General features: G+C 33.5%; 1 protein-coding gene across 2 annotated transcripts in view; it reads right to left on the bottom strand.

Moving 5' to 3' along the window:
* The window catches only part of LOC106664814 (transcriptional activator cubitus interruptus), a 64,962-nt gene that overhangs the window by 3,269 nt on the left and 38,796 nt on the right, over positions 1-22,897 (bottom strand). For both annotated transcript variants that reach the window (XM_014390827.2, XM_014390828.2), the window contains exons 2-10: positions 5,009-5,160; positions 2,657-2,764; positions 2,409-2,588; positions 2,190-2,341; positions 1,701-1,889; positions 1,398-1,547; positions 1,165-1,329; positions 255-491; positions 38-190 (exon numbers count right to left, since the gene is read on the bottom strand). In XM_014390827.2, the coding sequence (XP_014246313.1) occupies positions 38-190; positions 255-491; positions 1,165-1,329; positions 1,398-1,547; positions 1,701-1,889; positions 2,190-2,341; positions 2,409-2,588; positions 2,657-2,764; positions 5,009-5,160 (1,486 nt within the window). The remainder of the gene's footprint in view (positions 1-37; positions 191-254; positions 492-1,164; positions 1,330-1,397; positions 1,548-1,700; positions 1,890-2,189; positions 2,342-2,408; positions 2,589-2,656; positions 2,765-5,008; positions 5,161-22,897) is intronic.

Raw genomic sequence — 22,897 nt, 5'->3', positions numbered from 1 at the left:
ACTTTTAATGAGGTAGAATAATAAAGTGCATCCTTACATCCATGTCTTGAGCATCATCTGCCCAGTTATCATCAAGACCATGGTTTGTCATATTGCTTATGTTGCTGTCACTGATAGGATCATCACAGAATGTATAAGTATTTGGGACAGCTGACATCGGGCTGCCTTGATGAGCTGGCGAGTTGGTCTCCTGAAAAGTCATTTATGAGTAAAACGTTAATTTAGTTAAATTTGTATTATAGTGAAGTCTTTACCTCAGATTTAATACTAGGACTTGATACACTTGCGGATTTTGTGCTGAGTGGCTCATCACTCCTTGATGGTGAAGCTCCACCATTACCATCTTCAGAGCCCCCGTCACCACTGCCATTCCCTTTGTGTTTTTTATTGGCGTAAAAGTCAGCACCATGAACCGTTTTGACATGCTTCCTAAGCGAACTTGGGTCTGTGTACCGTTTGGTACAGCCAGGTGCTTTGCAAACATATGGTTTCTGTGGGAAGACAAAACCAAACATTTGGAATTATGTTTAAAATTTTTCCGGGTTACATAGTTATATAATAATAATAATTTACAATTATTTTCTTTATATAATGTTAAATTGTAAAATATTTTTACACTTTTTATAATTAATTGGCTAAGCAATTTTAATTTTGTTGTGAGCCTACCATCCCTGATCATTACTGCTTACATACAGTTAAAAGATTTTAAAAAAAAATTCTGGATTTATTTAGACATACACTCGCCTTGATCCACTCCGACATGTTTTATATTTTAATTGATTATACTTTTAATCTAAGGTCTTGGCTGAGTTAAAAAGCAAGTGACACATACGGGATTTGAACTCAACACCTTCTGCTAAACTTGCCGCTGCTGTATCTACTTGAGCTTTTTTTATCTCAACCAAGTCCTTATAAAAGTATTAATTAATATAATTGACATGATAAAATATGACTGCTAAATACATGTATGGATCATATATTCTTACCAGTTCTATCGTCCCCACAATTTTTAAACAAATAAAATATCTAAATTTTGAATCATCCATTACTGAAATTAAAGCTTACCTACTCTCCAATATTCTAGATCAATTGCATGAAACAAAGTTCTAACTATGAATAAGAATCAATCCTTACAAAGTTAAAGTTTTTATTAATCAAGCCTACCTCATTAGAATGCGTTCTGTTTTGATGCTTTGCTCTATCCGAGGCATTGCTAAAAGCCTTGCTGCACCCTGGGTATTCACAAGTGTACGGCTTCTCCCCGGTATGAGACCTTAAATGCGTTTTGAGATTTTCAAGCCGCGAATAAGCCTTTCTGCAGCCCTCAAACTAGACAAAAATCATTGAAAACTCAATTTTGAGTAGACATAAAATTTTGTTGTTGAGAAATAACCTACCGTGCATTTATGAGGCTTTTCTCCGGTATGCCTTCTCATATGTACGACAAGCATGTATTGAGCTTTAAAAGGTTTTTCATCCCTTGAACAATCTTCCCATTGGCAAATAAATGATTTCTTATTTGCATTGATATGGTCGTTGTTAATATGCTAAAAGAAAAACAATTATGATAAGAAATGTAATGTGAGATCTGTAACATAAAATATGATCATCTCAGATCATCCTAGTCTTATTCTTGCTGATTTCATTACTTTAGGAAGACCAGGATAACCAGATATAATAAAAGTACTGAAAATACTAACATTGACAAGATTCCTTTGAGTTGGAAATTGCAAACCGCAATGCTTCCAATGGCAATCGGTGGCCACAAAATCACCAGGTTCAGATTTCATCAAACGGCTTTCATCATCAGTCATCGTCTTTTCAGATTTAATTACTTTCTTGTTTGGCGTTTCCGTATCTACAGTTATTACTTTCTGTTCAGCCTTTTCCTGCAGAAGATTTAATTTTATAATTAAATATAATCCATATATGTTTCACAGTCATTACTGACCAAATTAATTATTTAAATTAATTAGTCTTTTTATCTAAGGTCTTGGTTGAGATGAACAAGTTAGTGTGACGAGCAAGATTCGAATTTTGGCTCAATATGCTGATGTGAGTTATGATAGCGCAAGTGGTTAGAGTAGCGACTTATTGAGCTGAAGTTTGAATCTCGCTCGTAACACTAACTTAACCAAGACCTTGATAAAAACACTAATTAATTAAATATAATATTCAACGTTTATTACCTCTATCTTGTCTTGATGGGGAATTTGATAGGAACCTGGTGGATGAGGGGTCAATGGGGGTAGCAGACCTCCTGATCTGAGCAAATGAGCCTGAATCTGTTGAAGATGCGGTCCCATCCCTGGATGCATGCTCAGTGCTGGACTGAGAGTACCTGCAACAAATTAATTATTAATATAAAAAAAAAAAACTTTCAACGTTTCAATTAAATTAGTAAATACCAGCAGATAAGTGGCCATAGGATCCACTTGCGCTAGAACTCCTTGAAGCATTGACTATTGAGACAAGTGAATTTGGAGAAAACCTAATCATTGAGTTGAGATCGATGTCCGAATAGGGAGAAGCTGAATGAGCTCTCTTCCTTGACTGTCTCGCTGGTCTTGGGCTAGTAATCCTTGATCCTAAATATATTTAAAAAATGACAATTACAACCTGTTAAACAAAATTTAATCATATAAAGTGTACAAACCATCTAAAGAAAATGACAACTCAGCACTTGTTAAAGTTGAAGGTGGCTGTTGGAGGTCAGCTAAAGAACACCCTCTTGAGGCTAAGTAATCAGACGGTAAGCCTAACCCTGAAAAAAAAATATTTATTTTAAAATTTAAATAGTTCAATTGGGCTACTCAAACACAAAAATGTAATAATAATAGGGTAAGATAGGGTAAGGTGAGGGGTTTTTTCCTGCCTATCAAACAATGATCCCATATATTGAATTTCTTGCTGGTACCAACATCCGATCTAAGATCAAAACATATTGTATTGCATTTCCTGCAAAAAATATTGAATCATGTTAAGCTGCTAGAGCGGATAGTTTCTAAGGATGGATAAAACTCAAAATTTTACTAGTGAGTCTTCTTTTTGTCTGCCTTTACTTCAAAACGTGTACAGATATATTGGAAATAAAATTTTTTTCTAATAATAATAGTTCATTTAAAGTAAAAGGGATTATAATAATTATTGCATAATTTAAATAACACAATTAATAATTCACTTTGTGCTAATTTAAATGTATTTAAATAAACACTCTTCAGACCAAATTTACATTTTGATTACAAAACAACTCAGAGAATATCTGAATTTTTTCAGAGAATTAATCTCACTGGTATTTTACAACGAGCAGTTTAATAATTCCATAATTTCTTCAATAAGATTTGAAATGATTTGAAAGTACTTGGCATTGTGAAAAACATATTTTAGTTAAAAATTCCATAAAGTATCTTTTTTTTAAAACCTTCGGTAGTATTATTTTTAATTTTACTTGTAGATTTATTAACAGATGTTCATAGTTCATTTTATAACCTTTTGAATGATTAATAATAATCTCAAAGATCTGTTTTGAAGTTTGGTGAAGGAACTAAGTGTTTTTCCATTCTATCTGAATTTTAAATCAAAATTATAACATTAAAAGCTGATATTAATTATATAAGAGGAATTGTTTACACTTAACGGTTTTATAATTCATCATTTATATTAGATTGTTACTAATTACTTATTTATATAAGTTCTACTCAATGCACAGAATCAAGATTATGACTTCTTGCGACTTTGGCAGTACAGCTGGGGTAAGACCTCAGACTCCATGCAATGTTTAAATCTAAACCCACTCACTTTTAAATAAATTCGTTCACATTTATAGACCATATCAACCCAAATTCATCAATCAATTAGAGAGATGGAGCACTCAATATCTAACTAAACTAATTGAGAGTCAATATTCCAAGTCAGTTTCACACTATACAGTCACACTAATAAATACATCACTCTCACTTTAAAAAATATATGCAGTAATACATCCTTGTTCCCTCCAAAAAACATAACAGGGGTCAAATACTCAAAAACCATTTATTAATAATATTGTAAAATTGTTTATGGTAAAATCCATCGATGTATTAAATAGTCTTATCTTCTCTCATAATGACATTCTTTGTTTATGACTTAACTCTTATCCGTCAGGTCGCTGAAGTTAGGCTCCAGGGGCTGTTAACGACCTCGATGCATCAAGTTTTTAAACCTAGGAACTTCCACAGTCTCTCTCTTTCTTATATATAATTCTTATTTACTTAAAACTCACTAAGTAGGCTGGAGTTCTTGAAAATCTTCCATCACTATTGATATACACTACTTAAATTGAGGTTCAATGGGGTACCAATTATTCTTCTATCAGCTGTCTCACATTCACATTTACTCTAATAAATATATTCACTCCCAATATACACAAAAATGAAATATCTGTAAAGTACTATATACATACAATAAAACCCAAACCTAAAGACTTGCTGTCTAGCTAAGGAACAATTCTCATATTGAGTGGCATTCCTCACACTCTGTGTGAAGCCAAGGAATAAAATCGTTAATTTTCCTTTCATGGTTCTGAGCAACAATTACTATAAATGATTTAGCATTAAAATTCTGATATATTTTATTACTAAAACCAATTAAGGGATAATTAAATTTTGCATTCATAAATTTGATAGAACACAACATATCAACCAGGAGTGATAATCTAAAATAAAATATCAAAGAAAATGGCAAGTCAATCTAAGTGTGGAATTTGGTTGTTAATGATCATTATACCTATCCTTGCTGGTTTGGAGTGTCAGATACGACAGGTAACACCCAAATTACCACCAAAAATGTTAACCAAGCCAAGAATATGGAAGTTTAATTACTTCTTGATTGAAATATCATAAAGTTTATTTATTTTATAAATATAAATTTGTTGATATAACTTCCTCAATGATAACTCTTACTTTGGGTTTAATTATGCCTGTAAACAATAAATAATTTCACAGAAGTAAAATAAAATTATTATTATTACCATGAAGAGAGGCAGCAGGGTTGGTATGTTGCAGAGAAGAATACAGTTCCATGTAGGGGTTGAGTCTATACGGAGAAGTGCTATACTCAGGTGGAGGTGGGGGAGCCAACCTTCCTCTTGATAATAGCACATTCAAATCGCTACCTGCCAATCTGAAAATTAACAAACAAATAGAAATACATTTTAGAAGAGTATATTGACTAGTAGCACTGTGTCATTTAGATAAAGATACCACAGGATCTTTCCATTACTTGTTTATTATCTTGTATAACAAAAAAGTTGACAAGGTTGAATTTTTTACTAAAAAAATCTAAATACCAAAAAAACATCAAAATGTAGAAAACGTTTGTGTATTTGGTTTATCGTGTTTATCTAATTGTCGATTTTACCGTAAAAGACGTCCGGATGAGACGGCTCATGACTTTAAAGGGGCCAACGTCAGGCCAGAACGCTCACATGAGACTTTATGGGCGTTTGTAACAGCAGTAAACTTTATAAGGAAGCTAAAGGTAAAGTGAGGCCGATCCTTTATTGCTCGGCCGGGTCGGTCCCTTTTAGATTTAATTGACACGTCTCCACCGAGCCCCCCCCCTTCCAAGGTTGTCCCTCGGGAACGTTTTCGTATCGACATAATTATCCTCGGAGAATCCTGCTTCGTCGACTCTATCTTGTTTATCTAATCCTGAATAATATCTATGAATGTCTCTGTGTGAGAGGGGGAAAATACTGGTTCCAAATAGGGATAAATTCAATTATGCGGCAGTACGGGCAATCCGAGGTGAATTTGGACCAAACGAGCTTGCAAATTAGAAAGAATTAGAAAGTTATTAAAAATAAAAGAGAAATAATCACGTATTTCGTTTGATAAAAGATGTTCTACTAATCGTGTTGAGCTTGAAGCGTCACTCTAAAAAAATAATAACAGACACAGATGAATATAAAGATGAGGGAGGGAGGGAGGGAGAGAGGGAGAGAGAGAGGGAGAGAGAGAGAGANAGGAAGAGTGAGAGAGAGTGAGAGTGGGAGAGAGATAGAGAGAAAGAGAAAGAGAAAGAGAAAAAAAAGAGAGAGAGAGAGAGAGAGAGAGAGAGAGAGAGAGAGAGAGAGAGAGAGAGACAGATAGATATTGTAAAGATTGAGACATAAATAGAGATATGCAGGAGGGAGATAAATAAGCATACACATAGGGAAGCTGAAGAAAGCATGGTCATACACCAAGAAATAAGCATGGTGGGTGGAAGAGATAGATAAATAGAGAGGGAGAGAGAATAAATATATGTACACAGGCAGATGGGATATAGACGAACAATTTAAACTTGGCAAATTGGAAACAACACAAACACAGAAACGCAAATTAGGTAATCAGTAAGATTGGCAAAAACAACCAAGACTATTTGGCGAAATTATACAGTTTAATCATCTCGGTAATTAATAAGCATTGTAATTTTTGATATTCTAGTTTGCGCGTTTACGCTATTCATTTTGACAAGAAAGCCGAAGGACTTTTTGACTCTTTACGACCAAAATTAGTCTTTTTTTAAAGACTTTTTTTTAACGAGGGTTCGCAACACCAGAGGTTATCTCAACCCTCGGGGTGCCGGTGTTTTGTTATGCAGGGCCGCTGGATTCGAACCCGGGACATTTACCTTACAGTGATGAAGTTAAGTAAAGTTGAAAACTTTAAAGACTATTAAACTTATTTTTATGCACATTTAAGTTCTTTATTTATAACCACTTTTATCCATACCACTCGTGCAATATAAAAGTTTTCTATGCTGGTTTAAATTGTTCTATACGAATACAATTTAATTATGTAAAAAAAAATCATGATAGGTACATTTCTCCGCAAGAAAATGAGAGTGGTTTACTAAAAAGGGTGTTTTTATCAATTTCCCTGTCACAAATGTGTTCAAGATAAGCAGGATGCTCGCAGATTTACCAATTTGCCCTTCCGCGTTAACACGAGAGGCAGGTTAACGACGGCGGCCCTGCTATTAATACAAAGGACGTCGAGTTTCCCCGAATGTATTATCACGGAAGGGGGATAGGCATCACATGTGTTCCATCACTATTTTCGTCCCGACATATTTCCGGCCGGTCGACCCCATCCATCTGTCTTGGTTCACTTAGCCGATATCTTGGGGTTTTTACCACGTCAACGATGACTCGTCAGCAGGGCGAAATGATGTGATTAATGAAAAGCGAAAGAAATTGAAGGGTCGACGTATCTGTCTGTACTGTTCTACACTTAGGATGATTTTAATAATCATTTTTAAGGGCAATTTGTGTTTTACTTATTCATTCAAAGGGGTTTGAACTTTTTGGTTTTGGTTTGTAAAGCTGAAAACAAGTTTAATTTCAACCCCATGTCCAATCAGCCAAGAATCCCTAAAAATTTTTGCCATTCGCCATTTTATATACAATGGAAAGGATACAACCCTTCGACACTTGTCATTTTTAGATAGATAAATTGATTTACATCATTTTCTATTGTTTTGCGGTTCCAAGGCCTGTCTGAAAAATTGCCCTGGTGTTACGAAGTACTCTCTGTTTACCTACTGCCATTCAACTTAACATTATGACCGGCATGGGGCATTACGGACCATTAGTGCGAACAAAAAACGTCCTAAGTACCTGCAAATATAAAATAAGTACCCTTACCGACTGAGAACTCTTATGCAGAAATATTCAAATACAAACCGATCATTGGAATTCATTTAAATCTGTTAAAACATCTGAAGCCAGTTCAGATAATCCATAACGTTTTTAATTACTTTTTAATCGTAGGGCCCGTTTTTCTTTGAGTAATGAATGTTTTTCAACGTAGACCGGATTGTGATTGTAGTACGAAGGGGCGAGGTCGGGGCTGTACACTGAGTGAAAGAGAATGAATAATCCTAGTGAGTGAAAAACGGCTTCTTGTAGTCAATCGGTTGAAAATTTCTGAGGTTTACCTGCCTTTTGAATTCCGTCAAATGGTTTATATATCAACTGGCCAGTGGTGTTGCGGCCACGTTTTCTTTTTGGTAAACTTTTTGTTTTGACAGGCTGGTCTTTCATTGATTTACGCTGAAATCGAATTACTTCCTCCTCAAGATTTTCATGGGATATCGGTATTTTAGATTTTTTCACACTTTAACCACCCCCAGAACCTACAAAATAAGTGATACTTTCTAGAAGAAACAGCTGATTTGAAAAGTCAAGGCATCGTGAACTTTGTGATTTAACTTTGCATTCAAGTTTTTCTTTTTTAAACCAGTAGTCTGAGCCAGCGTGGAACCTTTTAGTTGGGCCAAAAAATGTTTTAAATTCTAGTAAAACTCCCATTTCATCCTACTTATGATGTTGTATCTAGTTGTATTTAGATAGCGGTATTCTAAATAGTAATGATGGTAGAGAGGGATTATTCAGCCAGTAAAGAACTAGATGTTTTTTCATCTCATTTATTCTTTATACATGATGTTTCGGAGCGTTTTGCTCCTTTTTCAAAATGTCTGGAGCAGAATGTTGACAAAACTTGTCAAAATAAAATTTGAAAATCTAAAAAAGCACTAATTTCCTCTATCCATAAGCAATCAGAAGAACCTACTCTTTATGTTAAACGTTTTAAGTTAACTCAAGTATATATATGTGGAATTGAAGATTGTTTTTAGTTATGTGATGCAGTTTTTATTAAAAATAGATTATTTAAATTATTTAATAAACAAAATTTGTTAGACTTGAACACATATAAAACACAAAAGATGCAAATAACGCAAACACTCAGTAATGAACCAAATATTTGTTTTGCAAAAAAGTTTAATAAAAAATATTATATAAATTAAAATGGTCATTAATTTTTATTAAGTGAAACATAATGAACTTATAATTACAATGCAAAATTATGCAAGTTTAATAAGGTGTTGTCTTATTTTCCCCCCTGAAAGGTGATTTACATTCACAATAATCAAAACAAACATAAGCTGCGAGAAAGTGCGTTTTTACGTTAATGCAACAAGTGTTTTCATAATAAAAAAATTAACATCAACCATCAGTTAAAAGCCTGAGGTTCTCTCCTTTTTCCCTTTTCTTACGTCTATCAACAATTTCACGGCGCTGCGGTTATACTAGTACTGTACATCATTTAAGTTTGCAATAACACAAACTGCAAATGATCGAAGCGCCGTGAATGATGACGGATTAAGTGATTTTATATATTATTAGGAATTTAAAGATGAATTGGTTAATCCTAAGCTAACTGCTTTCTGGCTGAATAAACGTTTAAACATTTCTTAATCCTATTATAGATGACTAGAGATGATCTAGATGATTAGAGATGACCGATTTTTACAAAAACTGACTATTGCAATTTTTATCAGTTTATTATTAATAAAATATTAGCCCTTACTATTATTATTTTATTATGGATGGAAGATGGGCAAATCACTCGTTTTCATTTGTTTCCATTTCTTGGAAACAAAATAGTTACTGGCTTTTATAAACAATCTTTTTTAGTTTAGTAAATTCGCTGATTTATTCATGTCACTGACTCATTCTTACAGGGTTTTTTCTCTCCCCCCGCCAGTGTTGAATTCCCATAAAAGTCAAAATTGGAGAAATAGGAGAAAATGTTGCCTTTTTGTATTACTTCTGCATTCGATGTTATTTTACAATCCAGTTTTCCATTGAATAAATTCAGAAGTCAGCAGAATAGTCAATAAAACAGATCAAGTAGACACGCCTGACAAGTACCAATGTGTACATAAAAAAACATGATGGACTTTTTGAAAAAGCAGATAGTTTTATGTCATTTTGGTCTGTCTACCTTCGCATATTTGGCTTGTTGGGTTTGTTTTGGTTTCTCGCATTCTTCAATCTTTAATAATCAATTTGGTTTAAACACACCACCCTTTATGTCAGACAGATCAAAACAACATATCAGTCCAAAAGCTTTAGAAAGGGCCACACTACTCAGACCTCACAATTTTTGCGTAACATATTTGGGAAAAATTGACAGTAGAGTTTGGAGAGGGCTAAGCCAAAATAACTGACCCATTAAACTAATAATAATTCAAAAGAAAAATAATTTTCTCTTCGTCAACCGAAAAATGTTCAATTATCAAAGAAGATTGATAAATATGCCATTAAACATTGTTATTTAATCCATATTAAAATTTAAAATAAGTAAAATATTTCCTGTAATAAAATGTTTAGGATATCCAAGCCAGGCAATTATAAATAAAAATATATCTCTTAATTCAATAGCATATTGAACCAACACGTAAACAAAAGAATTTATTAAATATAAAGGTGAATTATATCAGAAATTGGTTCCATGGAAACTCTTGGCATCTGGTGAAGAATAACAATTTAACTAAAAATTAGGCAATTTGTATAATTATTTCTATTTTCAATGGCATCATGAAAGTAGTTATAATTGCATTAATTGGGAAAATTTTTAAACACCGCCTAGGCCAGCAAAATAGACAAAGTAATCAGTTTTAATTCATATTTTTTGATATCTGACAAAAGATTTACATTTATCTTTTAAAATGCAATATAAATTAATGGAAATATTACATTATCCAAAGATTTCAGGGCATTTAAAAATATTTCTTTTAATTATCAGTGTTATCATTTAAAGAATAAACATTTCAACTCAGAATTGTTTTTAGGGTTACCATCAGTTCATTAATGGCATCAATAAAAATTTAAACTTTGTAAAGATGCCTTATCATCAATTATAAAGGGAGAAAAAACCTTTTTACTAGTAGTAGTTGCTACAAGAAAATGTAAACATGTTGTTTGACATTTTACGATCAAAGTAGTCTGGCTATCTTCGCCTTTTGGTCAGCCAAATTAACTACTTCATATGAAGAGCCATTCTTAACAATAAATAACATAAATATGCCTAAAGGAATCTAGATCGGAACCTATTCAGTGTGATCTTTAGATATTTTTTTATATTTGACAAAGGACGAAAAAGCATTTTTTTAAAAATGAAACATATTCTAATTCAAATAGGTATCATAGTGCGACTTTGAATAGTTAATCATTTGATGGCATCTTTCTAAACATTAATTTTTACACCATCATAGTAGCATCATTTAAAGTATAAACATTTCAATTCAGAATTGTTCTATAATTACTTAACTTCTGTTGGTTCATGGCATCAATATAAATTTAAATTTTGTAAAGATGCCTTAAAGGATCATAATCGAGGAAGGCATCTCTTTGCGTTTGGTAAAGAACGAAAAAAAAAACATTTTTAACCAGTCATTAAGCAAGGAAATATGGAGATGGTTTCCGATCATTTCGATCTGCCTATCCTCGCAGCTTTGGTCTGTCTTTTCATCTACTTCATATGAAGATGGCGAGACGACAGCGACGGTTGGCAAAGACCAAACTAAAAATATCAAAATACTTATATTTTCACTTTGCCAAATTACAATTTTAATTTCTATGCCAGACGATCCACTGAATACTGTTCAGATCTGAATCACATCGGTTCACACAGCTGCTGCTATGAATAGATGCATATAATTTTCTTCAAAGGGGCCAGTAAAGTCCAACAAAGTCGTAAAAGTTGTTTGTAACGGCCATAAGGAACAGAGACGATCGAAAATCGAAAGTATCCTGTATTTACAGATTATCGCCGGATTTAACTGGAGTGGTGTAGAGGGCCGTTTCGATTTTCTCCGGCCAGTGCGATCCCTCCCCCGAAATAAGAAAGGCAACAATTGTGGGACGACATTGAGTCATGTAGCATGGTGATTGCCAGGTAGGGGCGCACTCGCTCATAGCAGCACGGGCTCGATTGGTTGATAGAGCAATCATGCACCAATCACGTTGTAGGTGAATCATAATGATTCTCTTTCCTCTTATCTTTTATTGGACCACACACGAGTCTAAGATTTATCCCACGGGACCTCTTTAGCACCTCGGTACCTTTCCGGCCGTTTTCATGAACTTTTGTTCTTTGATGTGATGACCTTTACGACTCCTTCGAACAACAGTTGCACAATCATACACATCATAACATCCGGCGTGTCATAATAAAAATAAATCACTGAAGATACATTCTAAGGTTTTGTAGAACAATAAAATTTTAATACATTCTATTTTTTTAAAATAATAATACATATATTAAATATAAATAATATATAAACAAAAATTAATATAAATAAAAATATCACAAAATCTACAATAATTAGATTATTTTTGTGTGCTACATTCCTTAAAATATTCAGATTCATCAAAAATACAGAAATTTTCGAGTCATCACCGCCAACCAAATGCTTCCAGGGTGGCATCTGATGCCATTTGATACATTCAAAAACTAAATATTGGCATTCGATGGCATCTTTTAAAGATAGTGTTTACTTCCATGTTTTTTAAATTTTTGATAAGAATTTATTCAATGGTATCTCTCGGCATCTAGTGAAGAACAAAAGTTCAAAGAAACATTGGGCGATTTTCAATTTCTATCTTCAATGGAATCTTGCACAGAAAATAAGGTACATCCATAGGAAGATGCATTGGGGATGATTATAACAATTGTATGCAGTAGAATCTGATGATTTACACCAAATATAATATTCTGCCAATTTCTACTTTCAATGACATCTAAAAAAAAAAACAACTCAAAATCTATATTATTTCAAGATCTTTTATTTGGTTCGAATTTTTATTCGAATTCTTTCGTTTTATTCGTCAAAATATTCAGAATTTGAACTAGTTATCCGAGTGCTTTTATGGTGGCATCTGATGCCATTTGATAAATTTCACAAAAACTAAATATTTGCATTCGATGGCATCTTTTAATTTTTTATTTTCTTGTAGATGTAATTTTGATAAGAATTTCATTCAACGGCTCTTCTGGCGTCTGATGAAGAATAAAAATGAGGCAATTTGAATATTTCACTCAATGACTTCTTGCAAAGAAATAATCTGTCCATAAAGGGAGATAGATTGGGATCATTTTAATAATTGTTTCCAGCAGCAACTGATGATTTACACAAAATATTCTATCTATTTCTACACTCAATGACATCTCATTAAAACGGAAATTTAAGTTAAATTTAAATGCAGGAAGGAAAGATGCCATTATGTACATCCTCGTTGGACTTAATTAGGAAAATTTTAATCCCTATTTAAGCCCAAAAATGTGCAAAGTAAACAGTATTCTTAATTCAATGGCATTGTAAACACAATCAGTAATAAAGAAAGATAAAGGCCAGAAAGGAACACGATCAGAGCCGCAAATAGTGGCATCTGAGGGTTTTTTTGATATTTGGCAAAGGATTAGAAATTTTAATTTTATTTTTAAATTATGAAACAAAATCTAATCCAAATACATTACAGTTCAATTCTGAATACTTTTGCTACTGTTTTATGGGGGTCTTGGGACCATTTCTGCTTCAGTCGCCGGTTGTAGAGGAGTGTTAAATTGAATCGGACTAATGAATTGGGATATTAGGCTAGGTGTTTGAGGAACGTGGTAAATCCGTTTGGGATTAGGTTTTTAACGAAATATATTTTGAGGCCAAAATAAAAATGTGGTGTTGGAGACGTTGACTAACATTTTCTAAGAACTTTGGATTGGAATGCCAGTATTGTTTGAATGTTAGAAGGTTTAGCCGCTATATTAGAGGATAGCTCGGTTGTATCGACAGGGAAGAATTGTGGTTGAAGGGTGTAGTAGGTATATTTTGGTATATATTAAACAGGATTGGTCCGACCATACTGCCCTATGAACCTCCCGCTCCCAAAGATTATTCGGAATAGATCCTTGACGAACTTGGAAGTACCATTCCGTTAAATAAGTGCGAAGAATCAGACATAAGGCATTTGGTAGGGCACGTTTCAGTTCGTATAAGATATCCTGTTATCTAATTCTTTTGATGCGTTAAAGGTTATATGACCCATAACGTGAACAACCTACTGGGTTGTGGACGGTGGCTACAATAAATTAATGTACATATTGTACATTTCATTTAAAGATTAAATATATAATTAGATATAGCTTCAGAAATATCTTGTAAAGATAAAATGTTAAATCAACTATGTCACTGTCATATGTAAAGATGCCTAAGACATTTCTTGACGTTTAGTCAAGAAAAATTTACTTTTAATTTAGGGCAATGTAATATCTAAATTTTTCGCACAACCTAAGGACTCTAATATAAGGAAAAGTATTCGTCGGAGATATCGTAAAGTCGGAAATATATAATTGTATTTAGTGCTATCTTTTGACATTATCTGATTTTTTGAACTGAAGAAGGAAATAACCTGAGGCCCGCAATTAAATGAAACTATCGTGGTTCGCAACGGAATGTTACGTAAGGAATGTACATCTGATCAAATGATCCTTGGCAGCTAGAAAGAAAACAAAATTTACAAGAACTCTAATCCAGAAATTTGAAATATTCCTTCATTCGATGGCAATATTAATAATAATATTGGAAAAAATGACAGGAACATGTTCTTAATTAGATTCAACAACTTGTAAATAAACAATATTATAATATCTAAGAAATTTTTAAAAACTCGGTATATTTCTCAGCATCTTGTAAATGGTAAATTATAAAATTTGCAATAAATAGAATGGCATGGTAATCATGGAAATTCGAAATTATTGATAGGGATCCCTTGAAATCACTTGAATAAATTTAAACAATCAGAAAAGAATGGAAACGAAACCTAAGTCCAATAATATGTGACATACTTTCAAAAATTGACAGTTGAAGGAATTCTTATTGAAATAGTGTTCAGTGGCATCTCGTGACATCTGATTAAAAAAGAGTGGCTTTTAAAAAGTTTGAACAGAATGTTATTCAATCAAATTCAAAATTCTGACACCAGTCAGTCGGGATAGCACACAGTGAAAACATTTGGCACATTATTTTGGAAAATTTAGTCATAATAAAATTAATCATATATAATATCAAAAAATCACAAGCATATCACTTCTAAATTTTTAAGGAGCAAATATTTGTTTCTCTTTTATTAATGGAAAATATCGAAGCTCTATCATAACGAGGAATTTTGATTGAATTGTACCTAGTGGCATCTCCTGGCTATAACACAAATCGGCCAATTAATTTTTTAAACGTCCAAACAACCGGAAGCCCATTGAAAAGTACCGGGCCTTAAACAGGTTTCTGCGCAGTTACCGATTAAGTTTTCAACCAAAATCTAATGATTGAACGACGTTTCAGAGATTTACGACGTAGGTTCTAATTGGCTTTTAAAAATTACGATTATACACGATATTATATATCGACGACGTCCGGCGATTCGCAATTGTACATCTGTTTCGACCCGAGAGCTCTGTTATTTGGTCGTTTTGTGCCTCGAGGGCGTGAAGGAGAGAAAAGGAAAGGGGAACGAAGTTCAAGGAATCACGGAGATCGTGAGGGTTCGCAGGGCTGGTCACGATATGCAACTGGTACCCACCCTGAAATATGACTCCATTAGCCAAGCATTATACTTTTGGAGAATACATCAATCAGGATTTCAGCACGAAACAGTGCCCAAGGCTCAATTTTAAACGCAAAGCCTATTCTAATTAAGCAACAAACTTCAATGCAAAATCTGACACATCATCCAATAATTACTGTATTAAAAAAACAGTGATTATTTAATATCTACTACTAACTACTTAACCTCTAAGACACCGCAAGAAAAACAAGTAAGATAGCATATTTTAGAAGAACGTGTGGAAAAAATTACTTTTCGTACGCAGTTGTATTGACTCATTTCAACAGGTAATTTAATGTTAGGTCGTAAATATAAATTTTCCAGTCTGTCCCAGGATTCCAAGAAAGTGCATGTCTGCAAACGTTTCAACCGTTCTTTTCTCCACTTTTCTGATCTTTTACCGATACATTTTTTTTCTCTCCGGCGCTTCAATCACTGGAAACGTTAACAAACCGCGACGGCAACGAGCCGCGGAAAGGCGAACTACTCTGCAGTTCCCGTCTGTTAAGCGAACGTCTTTTGTTTCCGAAGAATGTTGCGCATTTCTTTTGCCTGCCTTGTCCGCCGTCGTTCGCCCTTTTGTGAACGTTTTCCCGTGTTCAGCCAAACGTTCAGCCTCCCCCCCCCCTGCCACGACAGAACTTCATCCCCCTTTGAGGTGGCACCGAATAGGCTCGACCATACGTGAAGCCCTTTTCAAGAAGCGGCGAACTGCTTCATTACCTCTGGATACCTGGTACCCACAAAGTGCCCCATTGCGGGTGAGAACGTCCTGGATTCAGCAGTTAAAGTACAGGGTATCTGTACCTGCAAGATTCTCAAATGTTTTCGTGATACGAAGTTTGCTTTGAACCCACTAGATATTGATGTCTAGAAATAAAAGATAACAACGAACAATTTAACTCTTATAAATTAATCAATATGATTTAATTTAGTTCAAATAGTTAATGAGTTTTAACGATTGTATAATGCGTGATCGAATGTACGAGCTATGAGTGATTGTGTGAATGAGCGGGAGATGGGGTGTACGAGTTATAAGGCAGTGTAATACGTGAATGATTAGTTGAACAAATGAATGAATGCATTAACTAGTTAATTTATTGGAAGTAAGTAATTATAATTAACCGTGAGTTGGGACCGATTTTATTAATACGTGAGACATTGAATGAATTAGTTGAGAACGATTGTGTGACGATGTGGGTGAGTGTGAGCTAGAGATCGATTGGACGAGATATGAGGTGTGAGTAAGTAATGTGTAAGTAAGTGTGAGTAAGTAAGTAAGTATGTGAGTAAGTAAGTGAACTAACGATTGTGTGAAAATTTTAGAACTAAATGACCGAATGAATTATTTGTTTAAATGAGTAAAATATAGAGTGAGTGATCGATTGAGTAAGAGATTGGCACTAGATAGGTGAACGAGTGAGTGTGTAAATGAGTTAATGAGCTTACTAATGAATGCATTAGACATTGAACCGGTGAGTTGTGTGCAAATGATTTTTTTGCCTTTGCGTTGCGATTAGCTAGTGGAAACTTGATGAAAACATAAATCTATATATAAATTATGCTTTCAATCAAATACAATTAATTAAGGTTTTTAGTTGAGATAAAAAAGTCAATGGCACGAGCGGGATTCGAACCCAAGATCTTCGGCTAGATACGCCGCTGCTCTACCACTTGAGCTATCGTGACCTCGATCCACTCGGACACTAACTTCCCATCTCAAACCCACCTTAGTGTCTCAACTAAAAACCTTAATTAATTGAAATATATTAATTGGTCAAGCGGACCACGAAATTAGTGACTTTCAATCTAAGGTTGAGATGAAAAAGTGTCACGAGCGGGATAACTGATTAAAATAGTTAATACGGTCAATTATGCCTGCTAAATACATATATGTAACATGTAAGACATAATTATAACCATACAATAAATATGAATACCCCACGAAATACGCCATACATACACATATATCTCACAGTCTTACAAAGTATATGAACACACATACACAATAAATATATTGACAAATAAATAACTCAATATAAAACAGATATGCAGAACACACAGACATGTAAATAAATAATTACATTTTAATTGTAAATTGTTATATCACAACTAAATACTCAGTCCAGAATACTTTTATAAACGTCAGGTCTTTTATACTCAATAGTACATGTAAATTATTAGTTTTGTTAGCAAATGAATTTGAATAAGTAAACGAATAGAGTGACCGAACAAGAGAAAAATCTAATAACGAAGTACGTGATGGATCGAATAATTGCGATTGCTTGAATTTTGTGAAGATATGTTTTGCGTGTCAGTCTGAAACTAGCTAAAACTAATTTTTCTAATAAAATTATAATTGAAAATAAAAACAAATTAAAACTGAATATCAATCCTAACGGAATTCAACATCAATCATTATATAATTTGAAAAATAATTCGGAAAAATTCCACATAGTAAAAGAGGTAAATTGTGTGGTTAATTTTTGAAACGCTTCAACTTTAATGCAAGTAGAATTTTTCAACCTCTTCACCGTTATCGATTAGGTTTTTCGGCTCGATTTAATAAGTGGCTATTATTCCGATGTTGGGTTAACCGTTAATATTTTTAAGATGATTGGATAAATAATTAACAAAGGGGATGAAATGGAAATAAGAATCGCTATTTACGACTTGAAGATTAAAGGGCATTATCGAACAATATTGCGCTTTCATATCACATAATCTGTTATAATTTTTCAAATGTTATATCCAAAATATTGTTTTTATTAAATTATATTTACATGATTTCAAATATGATTTAAGCTATTTGGAAAAAAATCCACAAAGCACATCAAAACTGAGTAGAACGTTAGTATGAATCCCAAAAAATTAATAAAGCATTTTTAGCTGCTTATTTTAGCATAATGAAGACAACTAAAACATGTATTAGAATTTTATAATCATTTTAATTTCAGCTCTAGATAGTTCATGTAGTTAAAAATAGGTCCTTCCGGTGTTAGTTTAGAAGTATAGCTTTGTGATGTCGATTGATTCATCCTGATGTGATGTAATTTCGATTTGCCTAAGAACCGGATCCCGTCAGTTCTTCGCCACACAAGTTCATTTATAATATTTCTAATTTTCGTTTAGTGACAGCGATTGCATAAGGTTTTCAATTAAAACTGACGGCATGGTGAGATTTGGAATGTGTTCGTTGAATTTTAGAGGAATTAGGCTGGAATATTCTAAAATTAAGGTTTTTTTTAAAAACATTGTAGTTAAGTAGGGAAAGTTACGTTTAAGAAAATATTGTTTGAAATGCCGTGTGTTCGATTTTCATCAAGGTGATAGTTTCAACATGATTTACAGTGTATAAACTACAGAAAAAGATCGTACTGGGTTAATTTTAATAAGCATATTAGCTGTTTGAACTTTATAGAATTTTGATAGATCGTCTGTCATCAGGACAGTTTCAGCATAATGTAGATTATTTTAAACCGCTAAAAATAATTCCTGTGTAATTTAAATTAGTGCAGTGTCTTATGAAATTTGTCTTTTATCCCGGAATGATATTTTTGATAGATTTATTACAGTTTATGTAGAAAAACAGACATTACCGTGTTTCTTTTGCAACGTGTCACTGATCAAGGGATTTTCCTCTATTTCCATCGGATAAACATGTGATAGATGTCCACCCGTTGAATATATTGTCAGCATTCTGTAGGTATCTTATATAAACTACAAAGCTTATCCTTTTTAGTTCAGTAAATGGATTTACTTAGTTAATTATTCAAGTTATATGATGTACTTTGGACAGATTCGTCCAATAGATTTTTAATTTGAATGTTTAACGGGTTTTTATTCATTGTAAAACAATTTTTCGATCTCGAAGTAGAAAAATAAATTGAGGGGTAAAATACAAGCGAGGATTGGTGGTAATATCCAATTATGAAGATTTCTGTATGAAATAGATTTCACTAATGAAGACAGTTTTTCCATGATATAAAGTCGAGTAAACTACAAAACAAGACTTTCTTTGGGTAATTTAGTCAGTACAGTGGCTTTCTGAAATTTAAAATTCAAATCGGGATGATGTAATTTAGATTGATTCAACCAACACATCTTGTACCTCTGAGTTTCTATTAGAAAAAAAAACATAAATTGACAAAATACACGATTGTGGGTTTTGTTCACTTTCTCACTCTTCAATAAGTTTTCTATTTCCAAAAGACTTTTTCGTCCCAAAGAGGAATTATAAATTGAAGAAAACAGAAGGAGTGAGAAGGATTGGCGGCAATATCCTTAAGAAGACATACGTGAGATCGATTTCAATCGTGAAGACAATTTTAGAATCACGTAGAGTAAATAAGCTATAATAGAGGACCCTACAATGATAATTTAGTAAGTATGGCGGCTTTATTAATTTCGAAATTCAAATATTGATGGTGAATTTTTGAAGATTCAACCGATACATACGTTTTTTCTCAGTTTCTGATCAAAAACAATCATTATTGGGGGTTTTATTCACCAGTTCATTTTTTGACGGGTTTTCTTCTATTTCCACAAGTCTTTTTCGTCCGAGAAGTAGAAATATAAATTGAGGGTAAAGAAGGACTGAAAATGGTGGTAATATTCCATTAATGCCACATTGCATCAGTTCAAAATTTAGCGTTTTTCAATTTGTCTTGTGTTCTTGCGATTTAACTTTTGATCAATTTTGTTTCAATGAAAATTGATCAACTTTTGATTTTTCCTTGATTCTGAACGTCTTAATTATGCTTTTCTGATCAACAATTTCTATTTCTGGGCAATTTATATTTCTTTTCTGATAGCACGCATTTTCTCTCGCATATCCATCACTCATCACGTCGCGTCATCATCAGGGCGCAAGGTTCATAAATTCATAAATTTAGTGCTGAATATACCTGTGAATACCTCTCACAGTATTACCTGGTAATCCGAGGTAAATGGTAAACGTCTTCATTTTTCAATAGCGAATCAGATAATTCCCATTTCTTTGACCAATGAACTAAAGCATTTTCTCTCTAATCGTATTTATTTTATACATAATATAAGTTGTAGATTCGCAAGGAAAATTCTAAAAGTTTTAAAAACATTTTTCCATTACAGTTATCATAAACGTGAAAAACCTTTATGCCAAGACAAGAGGCAAATGCCTTGATTTAGTAATAATGCTTTCGACAAAATGTAATTTGTTTTCAGCATTTCAAGTCCACGTGAGGATCACGTATTTTAATTATTTTATAATCAAAAACTAGATGAACTAAATTTGAGCACAATATTTAAATCGTGAGAACGCACCTTGACTTGACAGTACACAGAAATAAACCTGTTCGTTACTGAACGAAATTTAATTTGGATAGTAGTTAAATATTACAAAAAGATAAATCGATCCAGAGCTAGTATGTAGTAAATAAATTAATTCATTATGTCAATAAAAATTTCTCCCAAATAAGATTTTCGTTCTCGTGGTTGATATATAAATTGATGTAAAAAGGAGTTAGAAAGATTAGCGACGATATCCCATTATAAAGACATTTACATGAGAGAAATTTCAGCCGTGAGGACAGTTTCTGAGCGAATTAAGGTAGGCTACTACAAAAAAAATTCTTAAGGTAATGTAGTAAATACAGTAACCTTTTTGAAGTTTAAAATTCAAATCTGAATGACATAATTTGGATAAATTCATCAGATAGATCCGGTGCTTCTCGGTTTCTGTTCAAAAATTGTTGTTGTTTTCAACGTGTCACTGTTCAACGGGTTTTCTTTTATTGCCGAACCACTTTTTCGTTCTCGACATAGAAATATAAATTAGGGACAGCGGGTGAAGAGCGTGAAAGACTAGTCGTAATCTAATAGGAAGACAACTACACGAAATAAATTTCAGAAGATGAAGACATGAGAGAGATATCAATCGTGAGGACAGTTTCTACGTGATGTAAAGTAGGGTAAAGTACAAAAAAATTCTTAAGATAATGTAAGTGCATTGACTTTGTGAACTTAAAATTTCGAATCTTGATGCAATTTGGATAGATTCGTCTGTTAGATCGGGTTCTTCTCAGTCTCTGTTAAAACAAAGTCAACTTGTAATGTTCAGCAGGTTTTTCATTTCCAAAAAACTTTTTCTTCCTCGATAAAGAAATTAAATTGATGGGAAAAGAAGACGCGAGAAAGACTGGTAGCAATCTATTTGAAAGACATGAAATAGATTTCAACGATGAAGACGTTTCTGCATGTTCTAAAGTAGTTTGAACTACAACAAAAGATGTTCTTATACAATTTAGCAATACAATGGTTTTTTAAAGTTCAAATCAAATTTGAATTGATTCATCGGATAGATCCGGTTCTTTTCAGTTTCTATTCCAAAATTGTGAGTTTTTTCAATTTGTCACTGTTGAACGAGTTTTCTTGAATTTCCAAAAGATTTCTCCATCCTCGAGATAGATATATAAATTGTATCTAGAGAGGAAAAAAGGAGCGAGAAAGATTGGTGGCAATGGCCCCATAATGAAGACATAGGTACAGGCCCAGCTTTAGCAGGTCGGGTAGTAGAAAGCCTAGACCTCTACGTGCCTCCTACCTGATTGAGTTATTACCCAGTAATTGTCTGGCAGAGGGAGAGAGGAAGACCATCAGTAACCGAGAGGAGGAGACCCCGCCCCGAATATACCCACACTATTATTTACAGCGTTTCCGACGAATATGGAGATCGGGGGGGTCGAGATTTTTAAACAGTGTCCCGCAGCTTTGTCCTGTGTATTCCCGCTCCTAACCGGATTGGTCACTTAAGCCGAGGCTCTCCTCCGAGTTAAAGAGACCATACGTCTTCTCTTAAGCCCTACAACATTCTCCCTGAAGCTGGATGGGAAAAAAAACTCCGTCTGGCACACTCCTTTTACCTTATTTATACATTTGTTTAACAATTTATAACAAGTTTTGAATTTTCTTGTTACTTGATGTTTATTTTTTTTACGAGGGTTCGCAACAGAAAAGGTCATATCAACGCTGAGGGTGGTGGTGTTTCTGAAAAACTCGATTCGAACCCGGGAGCGCCGTGTCAGCGCCTAATCCGTTGCGGCCACCGACGCCCATTTGTTGCTTGTTTTCATTGTGTACTGAGCAAAGCACTATAATAAATAGTTCTTATGTAGTTATGAATAAAAATGTCTATCTTGTTAAATAAGATTTTCGTAAATATTTTTAGAATGTTCAGTCAAATTTGTAGAACAACATAAATAAGATAACAATATAAGGAAGTAATTTCAATAGAATTCTTATCCGCCTTTAATATTACAATTTTGCAATAAAAATCACGAATAATGCAAATTTGAAAGAAAAGAAAAACGCAAAGTTCCTTCGTCAAGCTTTCGCGTAATATACCCTTGTGAGGACTTACAACTATTATTAATAATTCACAAAATGACT

Source organism: Cimex lectularius, unplaced genomic scaffold (genome assembly GCF_000648675.2).
Source record: "Cimex lectularius strain Harlan isolate CLEC.00 unplaced genomic scaffold, Clec_2.1 scaffold105, whole genome shotgun sequence".
Taxonomy (NCBI): Eukaryota; Metazoa; Arthropoda; class Insecta; order Hemiptera; family Cimicidae; genus Cimex; species Cimex lectularius.
This window is presented reverse-complemented; position numbering and strand designations above follow the sequence as displayed.